The sequence below is a fragment of the Pleurodeles waltl genome, chromosome 9 (genome assembly GCF_031143425.1).
Source record: "Pleurodeles waltl isolate 20211129_DDA chromosome 9, aPleWal1.hap1.20221129, whole genome shotgun sequence".
In the NCBI taxonomy this organism is placed as follows: domain Eukaryota; kingdom Metazoa; phylum Chordata; class Amphibia; order Caudata; family Salamandridae; genus Pleurodeles; species Pleurodeles waltl.
Window position 1 is genome coordinate 33,974,940 of NC_090448.1, and position 13,098 is coordinate 33,988,037.

Here is a 13,098-nt window from a genome sequence, read left to right on the forward strand (position 1 = left end):
CAGCTTCTTTGCACCCACAGCTGGCATTTCCTGGGCATCTGCCCACTCCCGACTGGATCGTGACTCTTGGACTTGGTCCCCTTGTTCCACAGGTACTCTCGTCCAGAAATCCATCTTTGTTGCATTGCTGGTGTTGGTCTTCCTTGCAGAATTCCCCTATCACGACTTCTGTGCTCTCTGGGGAACTTAGGTGCACTTTGCACCCACTTTTCAGGGTCTTGGGGTGGGCTATTTTTCTAACCCTCACTGTTTTCTTACAGTCCTAGCGACCCTCTACAAGGTCACATAGGTTTGGGGTCCATTCGTGGTTCGCATTTCACTTCTAGAGTATATGGTTTGTGTTGCCCCTATCCCTATGTGCCCTAATTGCAATCTATTGTGACTGTACATTGCTTGCATTGCTTTCTATTGCTATTGCTGCATATTTTTGGTATTGTGTACATATAACTTGTGTATATTTGCTATCCTCATACTGAGGGTACTCACTGAGATACTTTTTGCATATTGTCAAAAAAATAAAGTACCTTTAATTTTAGTATATCTGTGTATTGTGTTTTCGTATGATATTGTGCATATGACACCAGTGGTATAGTAGGAGCTTCACACGTCTCCTAGTTCAGCCTAAGCTGCTCTGCTAAGCTCCCCTTTTCTATCAGCCTAAGCTGCTAGACACCTCTTCTACACTAATAAGGGATAACTGGACCTGGTGCAGAGTGTAAGTACCCCTTGGTACCACTACAAACCAGGCCAGCCTCCTACACCCACCTCATTAATATTAATGAAGTGGGTCTTTGCGACCCCATTGCGAGTTGCAGAAGGTGTCTGAGACACCTTTCTGCATTCCAAATTGCGACTTGCAATTTGCGAGTCGCAGGGACTCGCAAATTGCAAGTCGCAATTTGGAGTTTTGGTACATCTGGCCCCTAATCCTTAGAAAACAGTGATAATGCTGTTGTTACACAAAGTACCAGGTTGGAGTAAAAAATAAAGCCACACGGGCGAGCATGTGTCAGAAGGTTTAGCAACGTGTCGATTTCTTACTCGCAAGTGAGGCCGTGCGTCGTTTCCTTCTCCGGTCGGGTCGGCAATACATCGTCTTTCTCCCTTGCAATACAGCGATGTGTCGATTTCTGGACGGGGAACCTCGGATTCGCGCAGAGTTGGGTTGACTTGGGCGCCCAGGGACGATGCGTAGAAAATCTGGTTGCACGGTATCAGAAAACTGCGCTGCGTGGGGTTTGCGTTGTAATTAGCCTCCGTAAGTGGGTGTTGCGCGTCGTTTCTCCAGCCGCGAAGCATCGATCTCCCAGCCAAGATGCAGGTGGAGCGTAGATTTCAGTCGCGAAGCCGGTCGCATGTTGTTTATCAGCTGTGTTGCAGAAGGTGCATTGAATATTTTCCCGCACGGCGTTCTGTGTCAGTTCTTGTCTGCCAACTTCACCTTTCAAGTCCCTGGGACTGGATAGGGCACCATTTGGCAGGTCAGGAGTCTCAGCAGAGAGTCCAGGTGCTGGCAGAGGAAGTCTTTGATGACCCTGAGACATCAAAACAGGAGGCAAGCTCAGTTCAAGCCCTTGGAGATTCTTCTCAAGCAGGAATCCACAACAAAGCCCAGTCTTTGTCCCCTGTGACAGGCAGACACAGCAACTGCAGGATAGCGCAACAAAGCACAGTCTCAGGCAGGGGCAGCACTTCTCCTCAGCTGTTCAGCTCTTCTCCTTAGCAGAGGTTCCTCTTGATTCCAGAAGTGATCTAATTTTCATGGGTTTTGGATCCACTACTTATATCCCTTTCTGGCTTTGAAGCAGGCAAACTTCAAAGAAAAGTCTCTCTTGCTTGTAAGATCCTGCCTTTCCCAGGCCAGGCCCCAGACACACACCAGGGGGTTGGAGACTGCATTGTGTGTGGGCAAGCACAGCCCTTTCAGGTGTAAGTGACCAATCCTCCCTTCCCCTCCAGCACAGATGGCTCATCAGGATATGCAGGCTACACCCCAGCTCCCTTTGTGTCACTGTCTAGAGGAGAGGTGCAAACACCCCAACTGTCAAACTGACCCAGACAGGGAATCCACAAACAGGCAGCGTCACAGATTGGTTTAAGCAAGAAAATGCCTACTTTCTAAAAGTGGCATTTTCAAACACACTATCTAAAAACAACCTTTACTAAAAGATGTATTTTTAAATTGTGAGTTCAAAGACCCTAAACTCTTCGCTCTGCTCCAAAAGGGAATCTGCACTTTAATGATATTTAAAGACAGCCCCCATGTTAACCTATGAGAAAGATAGGCCTTGCACAGTAAAAAACCAATATTTAGCAATATTTCACTGCTAGGACATGTAAAACACATAAATACATGTCCCACCTTTAACATACACTGCACCCTCCCCATGGGGCTACCCATGGGGCCTATCTAAGAGGTGCCTTACATGTACCAAAAGGGAAGGTTTGGGTCTGGCAAGTGGGCACACTTGCCAGGTCGAATTGACAGTTTAAAAATGCACACACAGAAACTGCAGTGGCAGGTCTGAGCCATGTTTACAGGGCTACTAAGGTGGGTGGCACAACCAGTGCTGCAGGCCCACTACTAGCATTTGATTTACAAGTCCTGGGCACCTCTAGTGCACTGTACTAGGGACTTACTAGTAAATCAAAAATGCCAGCCATGGAAAGCCAGTAACACATATATTTTACATAGGAGAACTTGCACTTTAGCACTGGATAGCAGTGGTAAAGTGCCCAGAGTATCAAAAAACAGCAAAAACAGTGTCCAGCACCCATGAACAACCTGGGAAACAGAGGCAAAAAGTTAGGGGAGACCACGCCAAGGATGCCAAGTCTAACATTTACCCACTGCATTTGGCACACATATGTGTGGGTTGGAATTAATTTGACAAACACTGCACCAAGAAAACGTTGTATAAAGCACTTATGTTTTGCACTACAGAGTAACAGTGAATAGAGTTAACAGATTTTGAGCTAGCCTGTGTGTTTACATAATACGAAACAGAACAATCTGATTTTGCCACGAACTTAAGACTTAATTTAGAGTTTACCTAGCGCATAGGTCTTCCGCTAGCGATGGAGTTACCACTATTGCATGGCAATCTAGAGTTATCTCCCACTGCAGTATTTTGGAGATACATCCACTTTAGAAAGCAAACCGAACCACCATAAAAGTCACATATTTACAGTGCTCTGCCATTCACTTACCATTGGCCATCAGAAACTTTGGTGCTAAGTCGACATTCCACTCTCTGCCACTTCCCATCGTGTCTGGTGATCCAGTCGCATTAAACATTTTGTAGAGCTGCAGAAACAAATTCAAGATGGGATCACACCGTCAACCAAGAAAGTAAACATTGAACAAGAGCAGGTGCGGAACCAAGCTGTAGTAACTTTGCCTGCAAACATCTATTTAGATAAGAGTCGCTCTACCCATGGCTGGTTTGGTAAGAGAGACTAGGAAGGTTGCAGGTGACGTGAGGTGAGAGGTAGGATGGGCTGAAAAATCTACTTCTTTTCCTCCTTTGCCAAACCACTTTTCAGAACCTCCACAATCTGGAGTGGGAGCCCTTGTGTCATTTGTTCCAAAGATGAAAGTCCTGATGTAGAACTCTTGGTAGGACAATACACCCAGGCTGTTTCTACCATTTCATCATTTCCTTTTCCTAGAACACCAAATCATACCACAAGAACTTTGTTCAATCTTTCCCTGATTTAATTGTCTCTTTGGTGGCTGGTGGCACAGTCAGGCAATGTGTGCTCAAGTTCCTATTTCTCCAGGAACTCCCTAATTTAATCCAAAGGAAGCCCAACAAAGTTATCATTCATACAACACCCCTCGAAGTTTTACAAATATCTAAATGTACTTCATTTCCAAAGTTAAACACTTTCCCACAAGGTTGCAAAAAACATTGTCTCAGAATAGCTTGTATAGATCTTCTCCCGAATTGGTTCTTCACTGGTCATTCCTCTTGCACGTATAGTCTCGATTTCTCCAGATCCTTTCCAGTAGCCTTCCATCTTCTTTTCCCTAGAAATAGTCTTCTCAACACTTTCGCCTAACATCCTGCAGAGCCAAATATGACTCCTTCCCTTTTGTCTACAAGTTCTGCACTTTACTGCATCTGTATCTGATGTGCCCTGGCGTGTCTTAGTTGATCTAAGCTGCATTATTCCTCTTAATGATGATAACTTGTTTTTTAGTAGGTGACTATAACATTATTTGAATATATATTATGAAATTGAATTTTATGCTGCATTCTATACTCTAAAAATGTATGTCCTAATGAGCTTTTTTATGAATTTTATTTGTTAAGGTTTTAATTAACTGTACAATAAAAATTGATTACTTAGTTATTAATGCTGTAGCATGTTTCTTTTATTTTACGTTTAAAATAAATATATAAAATTAATTAAAAATAATATTTAACATAAAAATATTTTGCTAACTTTTATTCATGTTTATTCAACTTTTTTACTTTTCTCTTTACTTTACCGTACGGAGACTTTCACCCCGGGTGTGGAGATCTCACTAGAGAGTGTAAGGTCTCAGGACTTTAACTGCGTTTGCAATGCGGAGGCCCTGGTTTGCAGTCAGGAAAGACTGCAACAGCGGATTATATCTGCAGCAGATATACACTTATCTGAACCTATTAGAGATATGGAGACATTAATGCAGTCTGCAAAGAGTTCTCCTTCTGCATGTTAGTAGACAGCTGCTGTGTTATAGTTGATTGGTATATTGCTGGAAAAGGGAATCTAGACAATGTCTAACCCACTGTGTTAAAGGCCCAGTATACTTTCAACTGCCCCCTGTCTGTTTGCATCAAGAAAGGGTTATGGAGTTTCCAGGCCTAGTCTTGGTCTGCCCTGTGAACTTAACATCTAAGTGTTGTTCAGAGAAAGTGTGGGCTCAAGGAAGAAATGCCTAACTTAAGTGCCCATGGCATTTACACCTCTACTGAGAGATGAGTCAGTAGAAACGACATACTTGCCTGGCCTAGCCTAGTTACTAATACTACACTGGCCTAGTCTAACTACTAATACTACAGTGGCCTAACCTAGATACTAATACTACACTGGTCTAGTCTAGATACTAATACTAAACTGGTCTAGTCTAGATACTAATGCTACAGTAGTCTAGCCTAGATACTAATATTACACTGGCCTAGCCTAGATACTAATACTACAGTGGCCTAGTCTAGATACTAATACTACAGTGGCCTAACCTAGATACTAATACTACTACACTGGCCTAGAGTAGATACTAATACTACACTGGCCTATCCTAGATACTAATACTACACTGCCCTAGCCTAGATACTAATACTACGCTGGCCTATCCTAGATACTAATACTACACTGCCCTAACCTAGATACTAATACTATTCCGGCCTAGCCTAGATACTGATAGTACACTGGCTTGGCCTAGATACTGATACCATACTGGCCTAGCCCAGATACTAATACTACAGTGGTCTAGCCTAGATACTAATACTACGCTGGCCTAACCTAGATACTAATACTACACTGGTCTAGTCTACATACTAGTACTACACCGGCCTAGCCTAGATACTAACACTACACTGGCCCAGTGTAGATACTAGTACTACACTGGCCTAGCCTTACATACTAATAGTAAACTGGCCTAGCCTCGATACTAGTACTATACTGGCCTAGCTGTAGATACTAATACTAAACTGGCCTAGCCTCGATACAAGTAGTAGACTGGCCTAGACTAGATACTACTACTACACTGGCCTAGCCTCGAAACTAGTACTAAACAAGTCTAGCCGTAGATACTAATACTAAACTGGTCTAGCCTCGATACTACTACTACACTGGCCTAGTCGTAGATACTAATACTAAACTGGCCTAGCCTCGATACTAGTACTAGACTGGCCTAGCCTAGATACTACTACTACTTCACTGGCCTAGCCTAGAAACTAGTACTACAGTAGCCTAGCCGTAGATACTAATACTAAACTGGCCTAGCCTCGATACTAGTATTACACTTTCCTAGCCTAGATACTAGTACTACACTTGCCTAGCCTAGATACTAGTTCTACTCTCGCCTAGCCTAGATACTAACACTACACTGGCCTAGCGTAAATACTACACTGACCTAGCCTCAATACTAGTACTACACTTGCCTAGCCTAGATACTAGTACTACACTTTCCTAGCCTGGATACTAGTTCTACTCTGGCCTAGCCAAATGCTAACACTACACTGGCCTAGCGCAGATATTAGTACTACACTGGTCTAGCCGCAGATACCAATACTAAATTGATCTAGCCTCACTACTAGTAGTACACTGGCCTAGCCTAGATACTAGTACTACACTGGCCTAGCCTAAATACTAATACTACGCTGGCCTATCCTAGATACTAATACTACACTGCCCTAACCTAGATACTAATACTGTTCTGGCCTAATCTAGATTCTGATACTACACTGGCTTGGCCTAGATACTGATACCATACTGGCCTAGCCCAGATACTAATACTACAGTGGTCTAGCCTAGATACTAATACTACACTGGCCTAACCTAGATACTAATACTACACTGGTCTAGTCTACATACTAGTACTACACTAGCCTAGCCTAGATACTAACACTGCACTGGCCCAGTGTAGATACTAGTACTACACTGGCCTAGCCTTAGATACTAATAGTAAACTGGCCTAGCCTCGATACTAGTACTATACTGGCCTAGCTGTAGATACTAATACTAAACAGGCCTAGCCTCGATACTAGTACTAGACTGGCCTAGCCTAGATACTACTACTACACTGGCCTAGCCTAGAAACTAGTACTACACTAGCCTAGCTGTAGATACTAATACTAACTGGCCTAGCCTCGATACTAGTACTAGACTGGCCTAGCCTAGATACTACTACTACACTGGCCTAGCCTAGAAACTAGTACTACACTGGCCTAGTCGTAGATATTAATACTAAACTGGCCTGGCCTTGATACTAGTACTAGACTGGCCTAGCCTAGATACTACTACTACACTGGCCTAGCCTAGAAACTAGTACTACAGTAGCCTAGCCGTAGATACTAATACTAAACTGGCCTAGCCTCGATACTCGTACTACACTTGCCTAGCCTAGATACTAGTACTACACTTGCCTAGCCTAGATACTAGTTCTACTCTGGCCTAGCTTAGATACTAACACTACACTGGCTTAGCGTAAATACTACACTGACCTAGCCTCAATACTAGTATTACACTTGCCTAGCCTAGATACTAGTACTACACATTCCTAGCCTGGATACTAGTTCTACTCTGGCCTAGCCTAGATGCTAACACTACACTGGCCTAGTGTAGATATTAGTACTACACTGGTCTAGCCGTAGATACCAATACTAAACTGACCTAGCCTCACTACTAGTACTACACTGGCCTAGCCTAGATACTAGTACTACACTGGCCTAGCCTCGATACTAGTACTACACTTGCCTAACCTAGATACTAGCCTTAATTGCTCAAGTCCTGACTACACAATCTTGAAGCTGACAGGTGATCTAGAGTGGGGTAAGTAGCCCACATTAATGGTTATTATGGCACAATTGCTAACTATGAGTGTATTTCCAATGTCTGCAATAGTCAATTTACCATCCATTCCAAGATTCTAAACTTTGGAATCAGGTGTAAGTTTCCCAGCCTCTAATTATCATACCCCGTTGTAATGGAATTTTGTTAAATGCACACTTTGTGCCTGATACTGTGTGACGTTTAGAATAACTCATTATATATTATTTGAAGTGTAAACACAAGTATATTTGTAGGGACAAGTCTGGGCACTTGGGTGGACTGACAAGTAAAGATGTGAACTTTGAGCACTAGTGAGATTAACGAAAAGGGAAACATCAATGGGTACACTTGAGAAGGACAATTCTGGGTGATCGCTTCCCATTCTGGGAGAACACTGAGCCCTACTGAGAGTACCAAGGAGAGAAAAGTAGATAAGTTAAGAAACAAAACCTCAGAATTGGGGAGATGAACCCATAATGCTGCCAAAGTTTGGGGACAAGATCAGGCACTAGTAAATCAAAAGGCAATTTTGGGGATGGTACAGGGGAGACGTCAAGTACGAAGATCTTTAGAATGAGTTTTAAGAGGCGTTTGGGACCACATTTTCCCTGTATCATGCCTTGTAGATCTAGAAATGGTACACCCGAGATGTGCTACCTGAACGATTGTGTGAGGCATTGATTAGAGAGCCCCCAAGGCAGGTAAGAAGCCAAAAAATATCTCTTCCTATCATCACTGAGTTCAGGACCCATATCTGGTCAAAGTACTGCATGAGGGACTTCAGCAGAAGATAGAAGATATGATTGATGGTGACCAAAGAGGAAGTGTCCTTGACATAAATATTGCACTGGACTTATGTCGCCTACACCTGGTGGTGGAAAACTCGAAAAAAGACCCCATTGATGAATGATCCTCACACACGAGGCTGAAGAAGCATTCAAATGCTGAGCTCTACATATGTGCGCAAAGTAAGGCAGGGCTGGGCTTCAAGGAGTCTTAAGCCCTCACTATGAGTTTGGCATCTGGGCGACCCGACCATGAAACTCGCGGTTGGGGTACGCCACCGTCATACCGGTGGCATCCCCCCACCCCGAGCGTATTACAATGTTCCTGCCAGGCTGACCGGCGGGAACATTGTAATATGCGTTCCTGCCAGGCTGACCAGCGGGAACAGTGCTACGATATTGGCCCCGGCTCCGAGACCAATCCTGTAGCACACCAGAACCATCGGAATACAGACTGTCTGCAGTGTAGACAGCGTGCATTCCGATGGTGCTGGGCGGGGAGGGGTCCCTGCACTGCCCATGCCATGGCATGGCCCCCGTGTCCCCTGGTACTGTCTTTCCACAAGCCTTTCCATAGCTGGCTCCCCGCCATGGAATGGCTGGCGGAAAGCTGAGTTAATCAGCCAGGTGGCACTGAGCTCAGCGGCGCCCTGGCTAAATACAATTCCGTCCACAGTCACCCCGTCGGGAATCATGTTCTTGGCAAGGACGGCCGTCCTCTGGTGGGTCCGCACACCAAGGTTGCAATGTGGTGGTTGGACTGACACAGTTGCTGCGGTCCAACCGTCACCGCGAACCTGGCGGTTCTTGGACCGCTAGCCTCATATTGAAGCCCTTAGACAACCCAACAATCTCAATGAATACCTTCATCAGATGCATTCAAGCAACATATACTTACCAGAGAGCTTGTCTGCTCCAGTTGACCTGTGCCATTGCTGGGGAATTACTGTCTTCATTACTTCAGCAGTGAATTGGTCCTTAAGGATTGGGTAGAGGAACAGAACTGTGTGATGGCCGTACATGGAAAGACTACTATGTGACCATGTCTACTTCCAGCGATTCCTACAGGGTTTCCACTGCCATGACCGCCATGATGCCCGTCAAAGAGCGGTTGCCGGGGCAGCAAAAGCAACCTGCGAGTGTAAATTGTTCTTTGGTAACACACCTGCCATTGCTCTCCCTAGCTCATTGGAAGAATTTAGGAGCTTGTTGTAGGGCTACAGGTGGGACAAGGGTGCAAAATCTAGGTAAAATGAGGCATAATGTCTACCCCTGGCATGAACAGAAACAAATGCAAAATATTCCCACCTCCTGGATGTTTACAAGGCACAGACACAGGGATGACCCTGGGGTGGGATGAGACTACATTCAGATCCCTTGAAATGTTTATAAGAATTGAAGTGGAGAAATGTCACACGTATAATATACATCAGGGCCATGACTCTATCAGTCACAAATTGAGAAAACTTCCCTTGTAACTGACTAGCTGAATAGTTTTAGATCACAGAGTGCAGAAGTTCAGTCGAAGTGGTGTCTCTCATGTCATATGGTGGGTTAAATGGGGTTGGATAATATGCAATGCATGTATGAGAAGAGAAAGCATGTCTGTGTTTAACATGTCATTTTGCTAAGCCTTGCAGCTACAACCTCTGGTTAACTAGTGCAAGACCACACCCTCCCCTCCAATCACAAGAAATAATCTGCCGGGGGACCCAGCACGCCCCTGTGCATGAGTTACAGCACAAGGGATACTCCAATGAGAATGGTTTTATAGCCACAGTAAATTGTAAGGTCACCCGATGAAACGTGGCGTTAAAGTTTACTCATAGTCCATGTTACCTCAGCTACTTCTACAGTAAGATATGGGATTGTTTGACATACATAAGATTGGGTTACCTTATGGACCTCTTTGTCCGTACCCATGTGGCACCCACAAACTGAGGTGGAATTTACAAAAGGATCCATGATTACTTTAAGAAAAGAACTGATATTGTGAATTATACCAATGCGTTTTTACTATAACACTATAATCCTTGGTGGCTTATTACTTATTAAATTCTTCTCCTGATGACTTTTATGTTTTGGATCTTCTAAGATATGTATTTCTGGAGTGTATTGTTGTGTTTTGTTCCACATGTATCAAAAGTGTTTTATCTGAGGATATCCTGCTCCTCAGGCCAGTCTACCAAAGGTGAGGCCGGGACTTTGCATTAAAAGTAGTATTCTTTTTGGTGGCCAGATTCTTTCGGCGTCTTTCATACTTTGCATAAATATGTTCTCCTCTCTCTTCCAAAGCTCAACAATCTGATTCCTTATGGTTTGAACATAAACAACTGGGTGAAGATTTAAGGTGGTGGGGGTCTCAAGATTAATAGTACTCCAAAAAAAGAGAAGATGCTTACCTCAGAGGAGAATCAAGAATGGTAAAGAAGATATCACAACTACTTATGTGGGAATATTTCAGGGAGCTAAAGTCTGAGTAAAAACATATGATCCAAGGAGAGACTAGTTAGGAAATTACCCTGAGCTGAGTCACAAATGTATTCCAGTGCAGGTGGAAAAGTTTGAGAAGAGGTCAAAAGCTCGAAGAAGTGCAGGGGTTTGGCCACACATAAAAAGCAGGGGTGAACAATGCAGTCCTTGAGATGAAGAATAAAGGCAGAGTGTTGCTCCAAGGTGAGGTAGAGATACCATGTACTTCATCAGACGTGAATCTCCCAGGACTAGATATGTCCTTTGTCAATAAATGTACTCAATGTATCTGGGTAGCCTTCCTCAAGACCAGTTTCATGCAGAGGGGCACAGGCCCCTTCTACAATTGTGTCATTTCTAATCAAAGGGGTCGAAAATCAATATTCAGAACCAAAACAAAATCATTACAACATATCTGGGTGATAAATGCAAAGATAATTCAAATACAAAAAAAGTTAGTATATAAAAGATTGACCCAGATGGATGTTTTTCTGGGGGAGTGAAAAGTATTGATGATTACATGTGGTCTTAAAACAGCACTTCATATTAACATAAAAAATGACATCTAATTTCAGCATTTTCTATTAAGATCAGCAAAGTTACCCAGACCCATTTCTATATTGCAGTTTTCGGTTGGTTAAAACGTGCTCACCTCCTCCAGGGGAGTGATGGAGGCACACTCTCCTCCGTAGTATGTGTTCCGATCCAAGTGCAGAACTTTCTTGCCGTTCACTGACATGATTCCCGAGAGCACACATTCCTGGGGACAACAGACAATACCACATTATTGTGAGTTCATGAAGAACAAGGCATGGCAGCTTCTTCCTCTGAGTGCTCAAGAGTTATTAGTTCTCCCTGCCTCACCCAAGTGCACCCGACTTTGGGCCTCATTTAGATTTCGGCGGACGGGTTGCCCTGCCCCAATGGTGACGGATATTCCGCCTGCTGACATAGGATATAATGGGATTTATATTTCGGCAGACGGGATACAAACAGGTCCTGAGTTGCTTACTCTATTGCTACGTGTCAGGTACCCTTGTTAAATGCTGAAAGGCTGTTGACACAGTACACTTGCTAGGCACTGCACACATAGTAATGACTACACTTCTCTATGTCGGCCTGGGGCAGCACAGCATCAAAGCTGTCACCTCGGCTTCTCAGTTTATAAATCTGGGAAAGTACCTTGCTTGCAGACTTGCAACTTTGCACTCTTCCCCCAAAAAAGCAGACCAAAAGAAAAGGTGCAAGGATAACTATTTGACTCTAATTACAGAAGACTTACTAAATCACAAACAATAATACTGCAATAGTCATGTTCGCTACAAAAAACATCAGAAAGGTAATGGAAAAAAGTCTCATTCACACCCCAGCAGAGAAGAGACAGGTGGGGAGATGTAAATCTGCGTATTATGAGACAGAAAAGCCTCCCTTGCTCCTCACACCCCGGTGCAGAAGAGACCGGTGGTGAGGTGTGAAACTGCGTATCATGAGACTGAGGGGCCTCCCCTGTCACTCACACCCGAGTACAGAAGAGACAGGTGGTGAGGTGTGAAACTGCATATCATGAGACAGAGGGGCCTCCGTTGTCACTCACCTAACTACAGAAGAGACAGGTGGTGAGGTGTGAACCTGCACATCGTGAGACACAGGTGCCTCCTCTGCCACTCACACAGAAGAGAAAGGTGGTGAGGTGTGAAACTGCAAAGCATGAGACAGAGGGGTCACCCTTGTCACTCACACCCCAGTACAGAAGAGACAGGTGGCGGGGTGTGAAACTGCACATCATGAGACAGAGGGGAAACCCTTGTCACTCACACCCCGGTACAGAAGAGACAGGTGGTGAGGTGTGAAACTGCACATCATGAGACTGAGGGGGCTCCCCTGCACTCACACCCGGTACAGAAGAGACAGGTGGCGGGGTGTGAAACTGCATAGCATGAGACTGAGGGGCCTCCCCTGCCACTCACACCCCAGTACAGAAGAGACAGGTGGCGGGGTGTAAAACTGCACATCATGAGACAGAGGGACCACCCTTGCCACTCACAACCCAGTACAGAAGAGACAGGTGGCGAGGTGTGAAACTGCGTATCATGAGACAGAGGGGCCTCCCTTGTCACTCACACCCAAGTACAGAAGAGACAGGTGAAGAGCTGTGAAATTGCGTATCATGAGACAGAGGGGCCTCCCTTGTCACTCACACTCAAGTACAGATGAGACAGATGGTGAGGTGTGAAACTGCGTATCATGAGACAGAGGGGCTTCCCCTGCTACTCACATCCCGGTACAGAAGAGACAG

At 44.6% G+C, this 13,098-nt stretch overlaps 1 protein-coding gene across 1 annotated transcript in view; it reads right to left on the minus strand.

Annotated features, from left to right (window-relative positions):
* The window catches only part of LOC138258896 (rab GDP dissociation inhibitor beta-like), a 134,960-nt gene that overhangs the window by 75,976 nt on the left and 45,886 nt on the right, over positions 1–13,098 (minus strand). The window contains exons 2-3 of the mRNA XM_069206209.1: positions 11,455–11,562; positions 3,211–3,307 (exon numbers count right to left, since the gene is read on the minus strand). Coding sequence (XP_069062310.1) covers positions 3,211–3,307; positions 11,455–11,562 — 205 coding nt within the window. The remainder of the gene's footprint in view (positions 1–3,210; positions 3,308–11,454; positions 11,563–13,098) is intronic.